At 53.1% G+C, this 19,163-nt stretch overlaps 1 protein-coding gene and 1 non-coding gene across 2 annotated transcripts; one reads left to right on the plus strand and one right to left on the minus strand.

The window, feature by feature from the left end:
* The first annotated feature begins 2,986 nt into the window (after positions 1-2,986).
* mmp17a (matrix metallopeptidase 17a) lies at positions 2,987-18,391 on the plus strand. Its single transcript, XM_042337374.1, has 10 exons — positions 2,987-3,262; positions 9,284-9,416; positions 9,741-9,882; positions 10,228-10,511; positions 11,839-12,015; positions 13,420-13,519; positions 13,955-14,037; positions 14,404-14,556; positions 16,024-16,281; positions 17,881-18,391. The coding sequence occupies exons 1-10, from the start codon at positions 2,987-2,989 to the stop codon at positions 18,225-18,227; spliced, it is 1,953 nt and encodes a 650-aa protein (XP_042193308.1). The 3' UTR covers positions 18,228-18,391.
* Positions 14,901-14,972, minus strand: trnaa-cgc. The gene has a single exon. It is a non-coding gene; the product is annotated as a tRNA-Ala (tRNA).
* Positions 18,392-19,163: the final 772 nt, after the last annotated feature.

Consider the following 19,163-nt stretch of genomic DNA (forward strand, 5'->3'; position numbering starts at 1 on the left):
AATAACAACTGGACGCTTTCTGAGTCCCTGTGTAACATAGTCAGGTCACGGGTTCAGGGGCTGGCAAGGGGGCAGTGAATGGCATTATGCTGTTGCCTGTCTGTGTGGCAACGGTGAAGAGGCACCGACCGGGTGACAGCGTGAGGAATCGTGGAGGAAATCCTTACAGAAGGGCGTTCGCTTCCAGCCAACTGTTTCTTTACGTGTCGAAGTGTTTCATTCATCATCCGTTGGTGCAGCCTGAGCAAACGAACCCAATCGTCACGCAAACTTATTGCGAAGTAACTCGCGAATCAATATCAAGTCTGCGCTTGTAACTTTACGTGGGGAGTTTTACCCTAAATGGAGGAGTGAATCTGTTCGCAGCTCGGAATCCGAGTGTGTCGGTGATGTGAAATCGTCAGCCCTAAACTGAAATAAAAGTCAAAAGGCTGCGGACGCCGGACACCTGCAACGCAAACAGAAGCGGCTGAGAACACTCGGTGGGTCGGAGCAGCATCTACGGAGAGAGGAAAGTGAGTTAACATGTCAGGTCGGTGACCTTTTCGTCAGAACTTGGGGTGGCTCAACCTTCGCACCCTCCGCCCCCCCCCCCCCATCGGAGCTCACGCCTTCAGCCACTCCGCCCTGAAACTCTGGAACGCTCTCCCTCAATCCCTCACGCCTCGCCCCCCCCCCCCCCCCGCTCTCCCCTCTCTCAAGTCCCCTCCAGAAGACCTTCCTCCTCGCCCGTGCTTACGGCCACCTCCCCGCTCCCCCCCCCCCCCCCCCCCCTCCTTCCGGCTCGCTCTTGAGAAGCTACCCTTTGGAGTCCTGTAGCTCAGTGGTTAGAGCACTCGCTTTGCAAGTGAGAGACCTGAGTTCAATTCCAGGCAGAGGGCGAAACCTTGGGCAAGTTTCCTTACTCCACACAGAGCCTAATAATAATCCCTCCAAAACCAAAAACAATAATAAATTGGTCATTTTCAATCTACGACTGTTTGTGGGAAGCTGCTGTGCGCAATTGGCTGCCGCGTTCGCCCACAAATATACAGTCAATTCACTTTACAGTATATTCTGTGAAGCGCTTTGGGACGTCCTCCCGACGTGAAAAGCGCTATATCAAATGCAAGGATTATTATTATTATTATTATTATTACCCTGCGCGGAGGGAGGGATATGCTATTGCAAGTCCAAGCTGTCGCCGTTGTTGGAAAGGGAGCGGTTTATACGGAACAAACAGCTGGAAGACGAAAGGAAAAATATCGTGGCGGAGGGCCGCAGGTGATGAGATCAGAGGCGTCGATGGTGCGACGGCGAACGAAGACAGAAAGAGAGAGGGGGGGAGAGAGAGAGAGAGACACACACAGACACACACGGGGGGGGGGGGGGGGGGGAGAGGGAGAGGAGACTAACGGGAGCAGTGGGTGGGGGGTTCGGGAAACCATTTGACTCTCGTTCGCTCCCGGGGGTCCGCCTGACAATCTGGGAACAAACTCTCGGTGAATATTTCCTCGTTTGAGAGAGAGAGAGAGAGAGAGAGAAGCCAAGCGCTGCTGCTGTTAGTGAGGCGCTGGTGGGCGCTTCTGGTGGTTTGTGTGCAGCGAAATCACGTGTTGCTGCAGAGCTCCTCCCCCCCCCGCCCCAGTGGCCCCTGATTGGCTGCTGCTCTGGGCGCTGTGCCCAGTGATCAACACGAGAGAGAGAGAGAGAAAAGACAGACAGTCAGAAGAGGAGAAGACACAGAGAGAGACGCACACACACAGGGAGAGAGGGATAGAGACAGAGGAGAAGAGAGAGAGATAGAGACAGAGGAGAAGAGAGAGGGATAGAGACACACACACAGGGAGAGAGGGATAGAGACAGAGGAGAAGAGAGAGAGATAGAGACACACACACAGGGAGAGAGGGATAGAGACAGAGGAGAAGAGAGAGAGATAGAGACACACACACAGGGAGAGAGGGATAGAGACAGGAGAAGAGAGAGGGATAGAGACAGAGGAGAAGAGAGAGGGATAGAGACAGAGGAGAAGAGAGAGGGATAGAGACAGAGGAGAAGAGAGAGAGATAGAGACGCACACACAGGGAGAGAGGGATAGAGACAGAGAGAGAGAGAGAGAGCGGAGAGAGGGATAGAAAGAGGAGAGAGAGAGAGAGAGACACACACACACGGAGAGAGGGATGGAGACAGAGGAGAAGTGAGAGAGATAAGAGACACACACAGGGAGAGAGGGATAGAGACAGAGGAGAAAAGAGAGATAGAGACAGAGGAGAAGAGAGAGACACACACACACACAGGGAGAGAGGGATGGAGACAGAGGAGAAAAGAGAGAGATAGAGACAGAGAAGAAAGAGACAGAGAGGAGACGGACACAGGGATAGGAGTGAGAGAGAGAGAGAGTGGAGAGAGAGAGAGAAGAGGGAGAGAGAGAAACACACACTCACAGAGGGAGAGGAGAGAGAGAAGAAGAGAAAGACGGAGAGGAGAGAAGAGAGAGAGAGAGAAAGGGACAAAGAAGGAGAGAAAGAGGTACAGAGAGGAGAGAATTGGGGGAAAGTTTATCGTTGCTGCGATACCCCCTCAACCCCATACCCCTCAACCCCATACCCCCCCCACCCCCATACCCCCCCCACCCCCCCCCCCATACCCCCCCCCCCATACCCCCCCCCCATACCCCCCCCCCCCCCCCCATACCCCCCCCACCCCCACCCCATACCCCCTCACCCCATACCCCCCCCCCCATACCCCCCCACCCCATACCCCCCTCAACCCCATACCCCCTCAACCCCATACCCCCCTCAACCCATACCCCCCCCCCCCATACCCCCTCAACCCCATACCCCCTCAACCCCATACCCCCCCCATACCCCCCTCAACCCCATACCCCCTCAACCCCATACCCCCCCCCATACCCCCCCCCCCCCCCCCCCGAGAGGAGCTGTGGGTTGCGCTGCTGTTGCAGTTCGGCGATGTTGCGGATGAGCGGTCAGACCCCCTGATGGCCGCCATGGACCCCGCGCCCCGAGCACAGACCTGTTGGCTGTCAGACCGCCTCCCACTGCTGCTGGTGCTCAGCCTCGGGCTGTGCCCCCCCGGGACACAGGCCCCCACAGCCCCCCCGGACACAGGCGGCCCCCGGACACCGGCCCCACAGCCCCCCCGGGACACAGGCGGCCCCCGGGACACCGGCCCCACAGCCCCCCGGGACACAGGCGGCCCCCCCCGGGACACAGGCGCCCCCCCCGGCCCCACAGCCACAGCCCAGGACATCAACACCGGAATTGTGAGTACTTTACTTTATTGTTCTCCCCCAGTGACCCCCTCACACCCTCACACACACCCTCACACCCTCACACACACCCTCCACCCCCCTCCACACCCTCACACCCCTCCACCCCCCCACACACCCCTCCACCCCCCACCCCCACACACCCCCTCCACCCCCCCCACCCCCACACACACCCCACACACCCCTCCACCCCCCCACACACCCCTCCACCCCCCCACACACCCCTCCACCCCCCACCCCCACACACCCCCCACACCCCACACCCCCCCACCCCCCACCACACACCCCACACCCCACACCCCCACACCCACACACCACCCCCACCCCCACACACAGCCCCACCCCCACACACACAGACCCTTATCCCCCCCCCCTCACACACAGCCTCCCCCCCCCACACACACAGCCTCCCCCCCCCACACACACAGCCTCCCCCCCACACACACAGCCTCCCCCCCCCCACACACAGCCTCCATCCCCCCCACACACACAGCCTCCCCCCCCACACCACAGCCTCCCCCCCCCACACACACAGCCTCCCCCCCCCACACACAGCCTCCCCCCCCCCACACACACAGCCTCCCCCCCCCACACACACAGCCTCCCCCCCCCCACACACAGCCTCCCCCCCCCACACACACAGCCTCCCCCCCCCACACACACAGCCTCCCCCCCCCCCACACACACAGCCTCCCCCCCCCACACCACAGCCTCCCCCCCCCCACACACACAGCCTCCCCCCACACACACAGCCTCCCCCCCCCCACACACAGCCTCCCCCCCACACACACAGCCTCCCCCCCCCACACAGCCTCACATCACAGCCTCCCCCCCCCCACACACACAGCCTCCCCCCCCACACACACAGCCTCCCCCCCCCACACACACAGCCTCCCCCCCCCACACTCACACACACATACACACACACACGCAGCCCCTCACACACCCACATATACCCCCCCCCCACACACAGCCCCTCTCTCCCCGTCTCTCACACTCACACACACTCACTCAGGGGAGAGGGAGGGATGAGGAGACAGACAGTGACTGTGGCGATGCTGATGTGTTCGCTATGTGTAGCGATAGAGACACAGAGAGAGAGAGAATTTCTGCTCCGAGTACAACCATCAAATCAGTGACTGAAAAGCATCCTCCATCCCCTGCCAGCCTTGCCAGCCTTGCCAGCCTTGCCAGGTTGCCAGCCTCGCCTGGTTGCCAGCCTCGCCAGGTTGCCAGCCTCGCCTGGTTGCCAGCCTCGCCTGGTTGCCAGCCTCGCCTGGTTGCCAGCCTCGCCAGGTTGCCAGCCTCGCCTGGCTGCCAGCCTCAACACGGGATGCCCTTGCTCTTGTCTCCAATTCCCTAACCCTAACCCTAACCCGAAGAGGAGCAACAATTGTAAGGAAAAGAAAAAGAGAAGCATTTGATTGTAGTTTAGATCCTTTCTCGCCCTCCGAGGCTGCGGGTGGCAGACGACTGAAGTGTACAGGGTTGCATTTTAAACACGAATCGAATGAGTTGGTTTATTCCCCTTCAGGGTTAAACAGCGAATGGATTGCGAAGATGACGGGAGGTGCTTTGCTGGGTGGGGGGGGTTAAACAAGAATATCTTGTTCACTGTCTGATACCGAAGCCCTCCCAGTCGCTGGAGAATTGTTAGCAAAAAGGCACCATTTATAATCCCTAACCTTTTATCTTCCCGTTCCCCAAAGTCTCCGTAAAAACAACCAAACAAACGCCCCTCTGGAGCATCGCCGCGTGACGGTCAAGTTGTTTTCGGATCTGGACAGAAGTCTGGGAGAGGAACTGGCTATCGGGAGTAAAGATAATGAAACAATAATAATAATAATTATGAGCCTGGCATTTGATACGGCGCCTTATCACGTCTTCGAGACGTCTCAAAGCGCTTCATAGAATAATAATAAGAAGAAGAATACGCTGTAAAGTGAATTGACTGGATATTTTGCGGGCGAAAATTGTGTAAAATAAATAATCTGTCAGTAAGTGTAGAACACGTTCAGGCTTCAATCCGATGCCTGACTGCCCTAACCTGTCTGAAAATCTCCTCGCCACCTGGACACAGCCCCACTGAGACTGTAGGAGAGGAGCAATACTTGAGATCACTTAATTTCCGAAGCCATGAATGTCTGCGTGGCATCCGAACGTAAGAATTTGCTGAGCGAAAAAAGACCGAGGTCCGTTCGGTTCGCCTCCCCCCCCCCCCCCCACCCCCTCCCCGCATTCCTTGACATGCCGTGTCCCAAAACACGGCGTATCTATCCCGAGATATTATCTTCCAGCTCGAAAACCAGCACCATTTTCCGTTCCCACCATTTTCTTGGCGAAACACGCGTGCGAAGACGAATGCGTTCTGGAGTCTGACGGTCGCTCGCTCGCTCCCGCTCCCGCTCCAGCTCCGGCTTCACAGATTTTTATTTTTTTGTGTGTGCTGTGCAAATTGTTGGTAAGAACTCTCGGTCCGGCCATCGCAAACCCTTTGTGGCTCAAACTGTTTGTTATTTAGCGGGAAACGTCTTCGGCAATGGTCCAGCACGGTCTCAGCCGCCCTCCAGTGGCGGCAAACGTCACAGCACCGGTGTCCGTGTAAACCCCCCCCCACCCCCCCACTCTCCCCCCACCGCCCCCCGACACAGTCCGTTACTGTCTCAAACCTCTTCGCCGGTAACTCAAAAAGCGGTCGGAATTGTATTGATAACCAGGGAAACCTTTGTGCTCTGGGGGCGGCGGGTGGGTGGGTGGGTGGGCGGCGGGGGTGGGGGGGGGTGGGGGTGGAATTCTCTCTCAAGTCTGGCTTTGTCCTCTGGGATGCTACCCCCGCTATATAAATGCAAGCTGTTGTTGTTGTTGTTGATGCCTTCGGTCAGTGGCTGAGATGTATGTATCGCCCAGAGTTGGGCTATGGACGGTGCTGGGGATTCGGGTTCGGTTTGTCACGGTGTTGGTCACGTTTTTAATCGCGGTCCCGTGCAGGTGCCGTGCACACATTTTATTCCAGGCGTCAAATTCTTTCCCCCCCCCCACCCACCACCTGCTTTTTTTTCTATCGCAGTGACAGAAGGTCAACTCAGGACTTCAGCGTGGCCCAGATGGTTTGCGCGTTAATAGCTGGAAGGGTGCCAGGCACCTGCACAACGTTGCTTAGCACTACGAGACAACCATTTTAACTGTTTTTGGATGCTTTTCTCCTCGTTTTGACGTGCATCATTCACCTCTGGCTCTCTCAATCCTGAGACGAAATGCATTTGTGTTCAAATTCTTTACCCTCTGGGTATCCTTTCCCACCCAGTGGCAGTTGCTCGGTTTGCATTGGACCCAACAAATAAATATTCCAATTAATCAGACAATCTGCGCCGAGCTTTGATTGTAATCTCCTGCCTCCGTCTTGATTCCTGCTCGGAACATGTTCCGCGGGATGATTATCAGCGAATTCGATAGATTTGTTACAAAGGCAGAAGCTCCCAAGCATAAAAGCACAGATTTAGAAATAAAGAGTTCGGCTATCTGAGGAGATAGTCAGAAGCAGAGAAGCTTGACAGCGGTGATATAAATGCAAATTCGGTGCCTTTCCGGAGATTGAGAGAGAAAACGTGATAGAGGTGTTTATGCTTCCAACGGCAACACAAGGGGAATAAAGGGAATGTATTGTCGGGGGGAATCAGGAACGAAGGGGCAGAATCCTAGCAAAGCAATACAATACAATCCCAAATCACATTTGTACAGCGCCTTTCGCGTCGGGAGGACGTCCTGAGGCGCTGGAAAGTCAGGGCATTTGGACCCGAGCCGGGGATCGGGGAGGGCAGGAGGGTGGCCCGAAGGCTTGGTCGAAGAGGAGGGTCTTGAGACGGGCCTTGAAGGAGGCGAGGGAGGGAGCGTTTTATTGTTAAGAGAAGCGGGGGGAGAGGTCAGAAAGAAGGTCCTCACGCAGAGGGTTGTTAGGGTGTGGGATCCGTTGCCGCGAGTGGCTGGTGAAGTTGCCTCGGTGAATTCGTTCCGAAGGGAAATCAAAGCGGACGTCGCTGGGGACGCTCACTCAGCAGGTCAGGCAGCATCTTACGGAGAGAGGAAAGTGGACTAACGTTTCAGGCGAATGACCTTTTGTCAGAACCTCACAGCCGCAATTCATTCAAAAGGAACTTGCGTTCATCCCCGAACGGTAAAAAGATTAAGGTACGCGGTGAAGAGCATTAATAGTAAAGGTGTTAAACGCAGACAGCAGCGACACAGGCAATGGGACAAACAGCCTCGCGTTGGCTGCGAGTTTCTAAGTGAGTGTCTAAGCTACAGCCCAGGCCTTTGGGGACGTCCTCGCTACGTGAAAGGCGCCGCAAACCAAATGTAAGGATTTTCATGATAGATAGAAACAAATAACAACGCCATCGACTTGTGTACAGTTCAGCTCAGCAGATCAGCGGGGCTTTATTCTGCTGTTTCACAGTGAATTGGTTTGATCCACGTTGTAACTGAGCCACCGATGTGGCAACCATTAGTAGCGCAGGCTAAATCTTTTGCTTTTTTTTAAAAAAAAAACGACAAAATGTTATTTCCAACTCGCTGTAAACCTACTGAGCGGTCAGTAATCTCCGGGACACGAGGTTCAAGCTGGTAATCTTTACTGTCTGTTTTAATCTGTAATCACATCGGGACTGAATAACTATTTCAGGATCAGGCTGATGGATACAGTAAATGATGTGATTGCGAGCAGGGACGCAGCTGTCAGGGTCAGCGACTGGGAGATTTTCCACCTGTTTGTTTTGGACCCGAACAGATGTTGACCATCGCTCCCCGGTGCCCTGACAAGTGGGAAACATCCTCGCGATTTGGTGACACTTCTACATTGCAACATAGGAACAGGAGGAGGCCATTCAGCACCCCCACCCCCCTTCAGCCTGTTCCGCCATTTTATAAGATCAGGGCCGACCTGCACCTCAAGGGCTTTGCCCCATATCCCTTAATACCCTGACCTAACAAATATCTACCTAACTCCGTCTGGAAAATACAACAGAACCATCTGAGCTCACGGTGTCCTATCTGGGCATTGAGCAAAGTGAAACTGTTGGGGAACCTGGTTCTGACTCTGGCTCTGACACACGCAACTGGCACTAATGTAGTGCTGACAGTGCTGAGGGTTTTGCAGCTGTGCACTATTTATTTGCTGTGTTTACGGCGAAATCTCAGCCCACAGTTCGGTGGGATGACATTGAATTGACGTCTCCAGTCCAGGGGAGCAGACACGCACATTTGGGCATCGTCTTAATACGAATCGAAGATGTTAAAACAAACCCTGTCCTGGTCCAAGTTATTATTCTTCCTGACGTGGTTCTGTGTCCCTCCCTCACTGTCTACTGCTGATCCACACTGACTCGGTCACAAGGTGAAAGCCTACGATTCGCCCACAAACTATGCAGTCGATTCACTTTACGGTAAATTCCGCGAAGCGCTTTGAGACGTCTCGAAGACGTGATGAGGCGCCATATCGAATACCAGGATATTATTATTGTTACAGTAAGACTCAAACCCTCACACACCTGTTGAGGGGCACTCGGTGATGGGGGAGGAACCGAGGCGATATAAATGGATAAATTGGATATCAGTGCTGCCTGCCTGGGAATTGCTTACCTCTGGTGTCGGTAACTCGCTCACAGCGAATCCCAAACATTTAGAGACTGAATCTCAAACGGAGCTTCTCAGCTGCCCAGTGAGACCAGCACTGACTCCCTCTGCACCAGGCGGTGTAATTGGAAAGGTTTTACTCTCTCCTGGAACTGTCAATCTCAGTGCCTGTCTCCATGCGCGCTGCCCCAGGCAGTGAGTTAACCAGGCACCGACTTAACCGGCTCTCCTGTAAGCCTGAGCATCCCGGAGCTGTTCACAGGATCACTAAGTAGCTGAGGGAACACATCACTGATTCCCTCCTCCCCTTGTGCAGCTGTTGCAACTCCGTCTGTTGCGGGAATGGCTGATGTTTACTGTCTGTCTCTCTCTCTCTCTCTGTTGCAGGAATGGCTGACTAAGTTTGGTTACCTGCCGCCCGCAGACCCGGTCACTGGGCAGCTGCAGACACAGGAGGGCTTGACCAAAGCCATCCGGGCCATGCAGACATTCGGGGGCCTGAAGATCAGCGGGATCTTAGGTTTGTCGCTGACTTCACATTCGCCGCAGAGCTGCGCTCCTCCCACCCCCCCCACCCCCACCCCCCAACCAACGCTGCACAGTCAACAGCAACAACAACAACAACTTGCACTCGCATAGCGCCCTCCAGGCAGGGTAGCTTCTCAGAGCGCTTAACAGTGGCGGAGCAAGTTTCCGACAGACGATCAGCTGGTGGATAGACGGCCCAATGCATAGGACACGGGGTGCGGAGAGTGGGGCGGTGGTGGGGTGGGGGGGGTGAGGGTTGGGCTTAAACTATGCTCCCCACCGGTGTTCAGCAACCCGTGTGACTGTCTGATCACAGACCAGGCCACGCTGACGCTGATGGAGACGCCTCGCTGCTCTCTGCCCGACATCCCCATCCCCGACCAGGAGATGGTGAGGAGGAGGAGGAGGCGATCGGCTCCGAGCGGGAACAAGTGGAACAAGAGGAACCTCTCCTGGAGGTAAACCGTTGGTGACGCCCACCCCCCCACCCGCGTGTCCCGTGTCGCTCGTCTCACAAGATTCGCTGTGAAACCAATTGACTGTGTATTTTACGGGCCAAAGAGAGAGAGAGCGAGAGGGGTGGGTGTGGGGGGTGGCAGTCTATCTCTGAGAGGGTGCGAGGGGCAGCGACCATTTTTTGTTGTTGTTCACGTGCAAGGCGATTTGTACGCGAGCTGGAAGTGTTTCACTTGACGGTGAAGTGACGTGGTGGGGAGTGGGTGGGGGGTGGTGGTGGGGGTGGGGAGGTGTGGGTTGTCTTGTCGAGGCTGGAGCCTGACGTGTCTCGGGGGTCTCCTCCCCAGGATCCGGACCTTCCCGGTCGAGTCGCAGTTGAGCCGCGACACGGTGCGAGTGCTGATGTTTTACGCCCTGAAGGTGTGGAGCGACATCGCGCCCCTCAACTTCCACGAGGTGGCCGGGGAGCAGGCCGACATCCTCATCGACTTCTGCAAGGCTTTCCACAACGACAAGTACCCGTTCGACGGGCCGGGCGGGGCTGTGGCTCACGCCTTCTTCCCCGGGGGGGGCCTGGTGGCCGGCAACACGCACTTCGACGACGACGAGGATTGGACCTTCCGCTCCTCGGGTGAGTCGGTGAGAGAAGAGCTCCGTCGGGTTTATCGCGGGGCTGCACCCCCTCTCCATTTCCCCCCCAATCCCCCCACCTCACCCAGCACTGCCCCCCCCTCCCCTCGCCCTCCTCAGAAGCTGGTGTGGTGATAAATCATTTATGTCCCATCGGCTGCCTCGTTGAGCCCACAGAATCCACAGTCACTACACTTTACAGTGTATCCTGCAAAGCGCTTTGAGACGTCTCGAGGACGTGATGAGGCGCTATATCAAATGCAAGGCTTATTCTTATTTATTATCACCGATCCCAAACATCTAATCCTTTGTCTCTGCCAATCCACTTGATCCTACAAACGTTCCGAATCGGGAGTTGGGGGCTGGTGGGTGGGGGGGGGGGGGTTGGGGAGAAGCCCCCAATCTCTCTCCCGCTTTCTGAGGCCAACGACAACTTGCTTTTATCTAGCGTGGCCCTTCACACGCCGGTGAGGGTCTCACAGCGCTTTCCAGAGGGCAGCGTAAAAGCTACGCACGGACATTCCTGTCGCAAAGACATCACCGGAAACCTCTATAAAGATTTTGCAGGGAATTGAAGCGTTGCTGGTGCCTGAGCCACTGGGGACATGTTTGTTGCACTCACTCAGTCACAGTCACAGCTAAAGCCGACTCCGAGCATATTATTGTCAGAGGCTCTTCAGCAGAACATTCAATTTCCGATGACCACTTTACCCTTTACCCAATTTTCCCATTAAATGTTGAAGGGTAATTATTTTCAGTCAGAGTTTAATTACCTGCGAGCGTTGGCGAAACCCTGACTGTAAGTAAGATAAATAGATTCTCTGGAGATTCCAGAGGCTGCGGGCAGCAATAATAATAATAATAATCCTTGCTTGCTTTTGATGTAGCGCCACTTCACATCGAATTGTGTTGAAATGCTTCACAGGACCCCGTAAATTTTACTGTGTCGTAATGCGTATTTGCGGGCAAACTGTGCAACCCATACACACACAGCGTTGTTCCACAGACAAGTGTGAAGTGAACGATCGTTTTGATGCAGAGGATTGTTGGGCAGGATGGTGGGGGGGTGGGGGGGCGAAGAGAACTCACATTTCTTTTCTCAGACCCATGTGGAATCGTGCGGTTTGTGGGGACAAAAGTATTGATCTACCAGTTTTGATAGTCTGCCTGAGCTGAGGTGGCGAGTAGGTGTGTGTGTGTGTGTGTGTATGTATGGTGGGGGTGGGTGTATAGGTGGGATGTGTATGCGTGTGATGGGTGGTGACAGGACATGTTTGTGCTGGGACACACACACACAACACGACTGAGTACTTTTTCACTCCTTGCAGACGCCCAGAAGATGGACCTGTTTGCTGTGGCTGTGCATGAATTTGGACACGCCCTGGGTCTGTCCCACTCCTCGGCCAACAATTCCATCATGCGGCCTTATTACCAGGGGCCTGTTGGTGACCCCCTCAAGTACCAGCTCCCCTACGACGACAAGCTCCGCATTTGGCAGTTGTACGGTCAGAACTTTATCCTTCCACTTAGTTTCTTTCGCGGCACCGTTTCACAATCTATACGTTCGCCTCGAAAATCACCACCAACAGCTTCCATGTAGGATCTGTATCTCCCCAGAGAGGGAAGAGACGATTTAATTGGAGTCGAACAGAGGAAGGCGAGAGTTTTTAAGGCCCTTGGCGAAGGGGTTTTGAAAGAGACTTCCAGAGAGAAAGAGAGAGAGATTAAAACTGAACTGTTTTTGCCAAAGGAGTATCCTCACCAGAATTATCAGCCACTTCTGGCTGCTTTAAATATGTATTTCATCTGATGTTGTCTGATGAATGAGTTTAGGCTGAGCAGGATCCTTTGCCATTTACTGTTCACCCACTCATTGCTTCTGGCTCACAGCGGACTCATCGGAAAAGATTAAAACCATAATCCTCACGTTTGATGAAGTGCTTTATAACCTTAATGCGTCTCAAAGTGCTTCGCATCACCCAAATAGGGCAATAAACCTACAGGCTTCTGACATGGAGGTGAGAGTAAGAGATAAGACTGAGCCAAGTCAATAGTCGATTACTCCTGAATCGCACATCTCCTCTAAGTTGTTTAAGTGAAATCACTGGTAAAGAAAGCTATTTGTGAGGATCTTTTAACTCTGTATATATCCCAAAGCTCACGAGAAGCACTTTACACTTTATTAGAAACTCAGCCACACCTTGGGTTGTGCAAATTCTGCCTGGATATTCTTTTGTTCGTTTGGGCTTTTTGGAGACCAGAGCGGATTTAATGGACCAAAATGGCTGTTTGTGTGCCAGAAGTACTGAATGATTCTCCGATGAAGTACTGGCTGTTTCTAAAGGACTGATGACAATGCTGCTAATTGGAAGCTTAGCAGCTGATTATCTATAGATCTTAATCCACTCGTCTGTATCAGTTTTGTCTCATCGCTGCTGCTGTCTATCGGACGGCAGCAAAGGTTCATTATTCTCCTGTGAATGAAAAGGAAAGTACAGTAACTGCCTGTGCTTAATGAAGGGCTGATGAAGCTAATTGGGAGCAATTAAAAGATAAAGCGGCTTTGACGCTCACTCCCCACGGGCAACCTTTCTCTTTGACCGTGCCTTCAGCTCCCCTCTCGACTCTCTACCCCCTCCTCGCTCGCTCCCTCCCTTCCCTCCCCTCACCCTGACCATTTCTCCCCAATGCTCGGGTCCTGACCCAACTGTACAGCGCCTTGGGACGTCCTCCCGACGTGAAAGGCGCTCAATAAATGGAATCTTGTTGTTGTTGTTGTTGTGTTTCTGACGTTCTGACGTTTTAAGAACCTGCACGTGACGAAACGGGGGGGGGAGGTGGGGGGGGGGAAAGGTGACAATTCGAGATGTTGCGATTTTCTCTTCTTATCAAACATTTTTCCCACCAAGGAGTCCGAGACCTGCTGATCTCAACATCCCGACCGGGAGCCGAGGAGCCATCGGATTATCCCGCACTTCCCAAACCTCCGAAATCCCGACCCACTGCACAGTGAGTATCCCCGGCTCGCTCTGCCACAAGCAGGGAGAATGCTCTTCACTTCCCCTCGTTTACACACTCGCATGAGTACAAACTCGTGTGCGCACACGCACCCGTGTTGCATACACACCCACACCTATACCTGTGTAACTAAACCCAAACTGAACCCCCATCTTCCTTAACCAGAACTATTTCTAAATATCCCCTTTTAATAATAACGATAATCCTCGCATTGGACACAGCGCCTCATCGCGTCGTTGAGACGTCCCCAAGCGCTTCGCGGAATATTAAAGTGAAGTAAATTGACCGTGTGTCTTGTGGGCGAAACTCGGCAGCCAATTGCGCACGGCAATTAGAGATGCCACGAATCAAACACCTATGTCGCGCGCTTAAATCACAAACTGTTAATAAAATCCCGAAGCTGTTTCTAATCTGCTTCTCTCACAGACTCAGACCGGATGCCCCTGACAGGTGTAACGCGCACTTTGATGCCGTGGCTCAGATCCGAGGAGAAGCTTTCTTCTTCAAAGGTACCGACTGATGAGTAAATGTCGCATTTACTGTGTGAAAACAGCATGTGTCTCGTTGCTTAAGTTCCACCCCACCCAAACGGGCTGGGTTTAACAATGTCTCATCTGAGAGAAGATCACCTCAGATGTGACAGGTCCTCGAGCAATTCACTGAGCCGCAGCCAGACTGTGACCTCAGGTCCTGTTTGCTGGTGGGGAGCTCGAACCTGTAAAATCAATCGTCTGACCTTAAGAGCACCAAGAGCGTGACTGAGCAACAGAACTCAAGCCGCTCAATATCACCGCTCCGACTGTAAAATAAACCAACGTCATCACGGTGTAGCCGTGTTGACCAAGTGAACGAATGTGTTTTCATCTCCTATTCAGGCAAATATTTCTGGCGCCTGACACGGAATAAGCATTTGGTGTCACTACAGCCAGCACAGATCCAGCGATTCTGGTGGGGGTTACCCAGCAACCTGGGCAATTTGGATGCTGTGTATGAGAGATCAGTGGACCATAAGATAGTCTTTTTCAAAGGTAAGGTTTAATCCCACATAAAGCTAGTCCATTATAGTAATACAGTAATAATAATAATAATAATAATCCTGGCATTTATCACGTCTTTGAGACGTCTCAAAGCGGTTCACGGAACAGACCGTAAAGTGAATTGACTGTGTATTTTGAGGGTGAAACACGGCTGCCAATTGCACACACTTGCAGTGCCCCACAAACAGTCATCAATTGAAGTGACCAATTTATTTTTATTATTTATTTTTTTGAAGGAGTTATTACCCCCGGAAAAGTGATCCGCCGATCGACTAACAACCGGCTTCCTACTCGCCGCTAGGTAAACAGAGGCGTGTGGAGTAAGGAATATTTTTTTACCCAGCCGGGAATCGAACCCGGGTCCCTCGCTTGCGAGGCGAGCGCTCTAACCGCTGAGCTACAGGACATTGCACCGTGTATCCCAACACAAGTCTAGCCGCAGCACCTGTAAGACAATAATTTTGTCCGCAGGATGTGGCCAGCCTGGGAAACCGGCGATAATAAAACATGTTAATGCAAACGGTTTAGTTTTTTTTACAGTCTCTTTTTTTAGACGAGATGATTTGCACCTAGCAGCTTGGATTCGGCGTACATACAGTCTCCACACTGGAGCTCTGCTGTGCAAATACCTTGACCCCGGAATTTTATTTACACTGTTGCTCTGAAGTTGCCACGGAAAGAAATATTTTCAGTCTTGGCGTACGTGTCTCGATTAATAATTGTAATGAAAGTCATAATAATAACCAATCTTGGAGGATTTCAGTATTTTGCGGCAAAACCTTAAAGCCTTTTGTGTAAACCTTTCCCCTAAAAGATTAAGTACAACTGTCAACATCCTCATTTACTGCCCTTTATTAAGTCTTCGGGCTTCAGCTGTTTAGACTCTATTAATGACAAACTGTGTGGTTTTAGCTGGATAGACTCCAGCAATTACCCCAGCGCACACTCTGAGGTCCCGAAGCCTTGGCTCTTGCCAACCTACGCCTAATACTTTCCAGAATTAAACAGGATGCTTCCCTCCAGGGAGAGAGAGAGAGAGAGAGAGAGCGCACGTTCCATTCCAACAATCTATCTCTGGGATTTCCATGTGTAGGTGGGACGCACGGAATTCTCACTCAGTTGGGTTTGGAGACTCTTCAGCAACGGTGATGGGTTTCCGTGAGCATCAGACACCCGGCTGGCCACAAAAAAACAAAGACTTCATTCAGAAAAAAAGGAAGGGAGGGGGGGGGGTCAGGCGGAGGGATAGAGGGAGAGTGATCCAGAGTTTTGGGCCGTAGTGGCTGATATCTTGGTCCCGTCCCGTCCCTCGAAGCCATCGGTGTGCGCGGTTTTCTGGCTCAGCAGTAAGTGGCCAGAACGATACGAGGAATGTATTGAAAAGAAATGTTGTCGGGAATTTGGGAAAAGCTTGCACGTGGATAGCGACTTAATGCATCTCTCAAATCTATTTGACAGGCAGCAGATATTGGGTGTTCAAAGATAACAATGTGGAGGAGGGTTACCCCCGCTTGCTAGCTGACTTTGGCCTGCCAGTACAGGGTATTGAGGCAGCTTTTGTCTGGCCCCACAATGACAAGACCTATTTCTTTAAGGACAACCAATACTGGAGATACGATGATCACAGCCGGAGGCTGGATCCCGAGGCCCCGGAGGAAAGCTTGCTGTGGAAAGGCCTACCCAGCAACATAGATGATGCAATGAGGTGGTCTGATGGTACGTTCCATTAACAGTTTAATTATTCAGTCGGATCAGCTTGTGGCGAACGCTGGAGTCGGTCCAGTGAGAGAGTTTTGACAACAACAACTTGTATTTATATAACGCCTGTTACGCCCACAAAATATACAGTCGATTGACTTGACGCTATATTCTGTGAAGCACTTTGGGACGTCCCGAAGATGTGATAAGGCGCTATATCAAATGCAAGGTTTATTATTATTATATTCGCGGATATAAGATTTAAAAAGGGTTTCCCTACCCCAGTGCTGTGTGGTTCGGTCACCAGCCTCTCAAGAGGCTCAGAGACAGTGACTCTTGAACAGCCAGGGCTGCGAGCAAGGAGAAGCCCTCAGCCAGCGACAAAGTATTTTCTTATTTGAATGTGTCACATCTTGATTTATGTCGTGAATCGAGAAACATTTCATCAAGAAAAATCTGAAACGCACGACTGATCGAACACGGGCTAACCCAGACCTTGGGCGAGCGCTCAGTGGGTGGGTGGGGGGTACTGGGGGGGGGGGGGGGGGGGGGATGGTAGGAGGAAAGGTGGATGTCTTCTTAATGACCAAGCCCGTGGCTTAAACCCTCTTTTTAATTAGACCATTGGAAACGAAGCCTAGAGCCCTGGGGTCTGATTCAGGCCTCTTGTGGCCTTAAGCTTTAGTCGACCACATTGTAGTCGGTGTTCGAACGATAAGAGGAATAGTTATCGTGGACAAATGATTAACAACGCCCCAGGAATGTGAGATAATGCGGTGATTTGTGGAACCGGGAATCTTCAGACCCTTTGGGAAGGAGATGGACGGCAGCTCGGGTTCGCCACCCAGTGACCGCTCTGTGCGCTACAACCACAAATTTACACGGTGCCTTTCGTGTCGGGTGGACGTCCCAAAGCGCTGGACAGTCCAGGGTTTGCGCCCGAGCTGAGGGTTGGAATCGAGAGAACGTGGGCGGTGGCGGGTGGGGGGGGCTGGGAGGGAGGGAGGGTGACCGAAATACTAGCAGCAGCGTCAAAAGGCTGACCGACCGATCAGTGCGTGCGTGCGTGTGTGTGTATGGTTGAAAGGCGGAGAGGATGGAGGAAATTTCACTCTGATTTCTGTTGAGCAGAAGCATATTTGATCGGGGCTGCCCTGGGGTCAACAGAAAGGGATTCAAAGATCTTCCATGGTTTAATCGAATGTAATCATTAGTGATCGATCAGTGGTGGAAACCCTTGAACTCTTTGCACCTCAGGGGGCCATTTGCAGTCACGCTTAGCGCAGAGCAAGGTCCATGTCTGGGTTGGGACAGTGCGTTAGCCCTGAATCCAATGCCACAGAAGGTGCCTGATCCCAACTTACCAGCTGGGGTCCAAATCCCTGACTGTCCAGGGCCTTGGGACGTGAGTGGATGCTGCACAAACATGATTTGTTGCTGTTGATCCCTGGACTCGATGCGCCCGGGGTGGGGGGTTGGGGGGTGGGGGGGGGTGAAACTCCTGGTTGTAATGACGTGAGAATCGAATGCAAATGCACATCACGGATCGGCAGAGCTTGATTTTTTTTTTCCGCCTCCTAATCTCTCTCTCTCTCTCTGTGTGTGTGTGTGTGATAGGAACCACCTACTTCTTCAAAGGGAAAAGTTACTGGAAAGTTTTGGACGGACACACGGAGGTGTCAGCGGACTCGCCACGGTCCATAGCCAGAGACTGGCTGATGTGCAGCGACATGCAGGCGGACGGAGTCGAGGTGGAGCTGGCCAGCTCGCGGCACGGACACCCGGATCACACCCGGTCTGAGGAGGAGGAGAAGAAGAAGCAGCAGCAGCAGCAGCAGCAGCCCAGTTGCTCCTGTACCTCGTCTGCAGCGCAGCCGAGCGGACCAGAGGCTGTTTGGAGGCAGAGGGCGGCTCACCTCGTGGCGGGCTTGCTGTTTGCCACCGCTGCCGCGGCAGTGGTTTAGAGACTGGATCGACATGTCTCGGGGATATTCTGCCGACACTCACACCCGGCGACCAACTAACCACCACCGGCTCGGAAACCTTCAGCTTCTCCAACCATTGAGGAATCGCAGAGATGAGATTCCGTTTGATCTCTCTGGTGGCGGGAAGCGAAATAATCACCTCCCCCCCCCCCCCCCACCCCGAGACCAACAATTTCACTCGGACCGAATTGCGACAGATCGACCGTTGACATTAAACGATTAGAAGCGAAATGTTCTTATTAAAGAGCGACGGTCCTCACACCGTTTTGTTTCGCAGCCACGCGAGGCTGAGACCTGGGTTGTCGAGGACAGCTTTACCTCCTTCCCGTTCGTGCTCAGAGGTGCGTGTGCTGCTTGTAGACCCGACTGCACCTCTGATTTCCTCTCTCTCTCTCTCTCTCTCTCCCTCTCTGTGCTCCCTTTGTTCCCCGCTTTCACTTCACTGTGTGCGTTTATCACTGCAGATTGGTTTGGGATAGACTGTAGCACGTGAACGAACACTAACTCACCAACTACCAGCTCCGACAACTCAGGAAAACATCTGCAAACTGAGGGGAATGAACGCTCCTTGGTTTCTGACCTTGCTGACCGGCTGTCGTTAGTTACCCTGTGTGATTGCTGAGTAGCTAAGCGCTAGTTAATTAATGTGCTTCGGGAGCTGAGATGTGAATGATTCCTCCACACCGTGATTGCCTGATAAATGAATTTACTATGAACAGCATGAGGTCTCTTTCTGACTCCTCTCTATCATCATCATCATCATCATCATCATAACAATCCTCGCATTTGATACCGCACCTCATCACATCACGTGCGAGACGTCTCAAAGCGCTTCACAGAACATACAATAAAGTGAACTGACCGCTTTTGTGGGCGAAACGCGGCAGCCAATTGCGCACAGCAGCGTCCCACAAG

The sequence above is a fragment of the Callorhinchus milii genome, unplaced genomic scaffold, assembly GCF_018977255.1.
Source record: "Callorhinchus milii isolate IMCB2004 unplaced genomic scaffold, IMCB_Cmil_1.0 Scaffold8, whole genome shotgun sequence".
NCBI lineage: Eukaryota > Metazoa > Chordata > Chondrichthyes > Chimaeriformes > Callorhinchidae > Callorhinchus > Callorhinchus milii.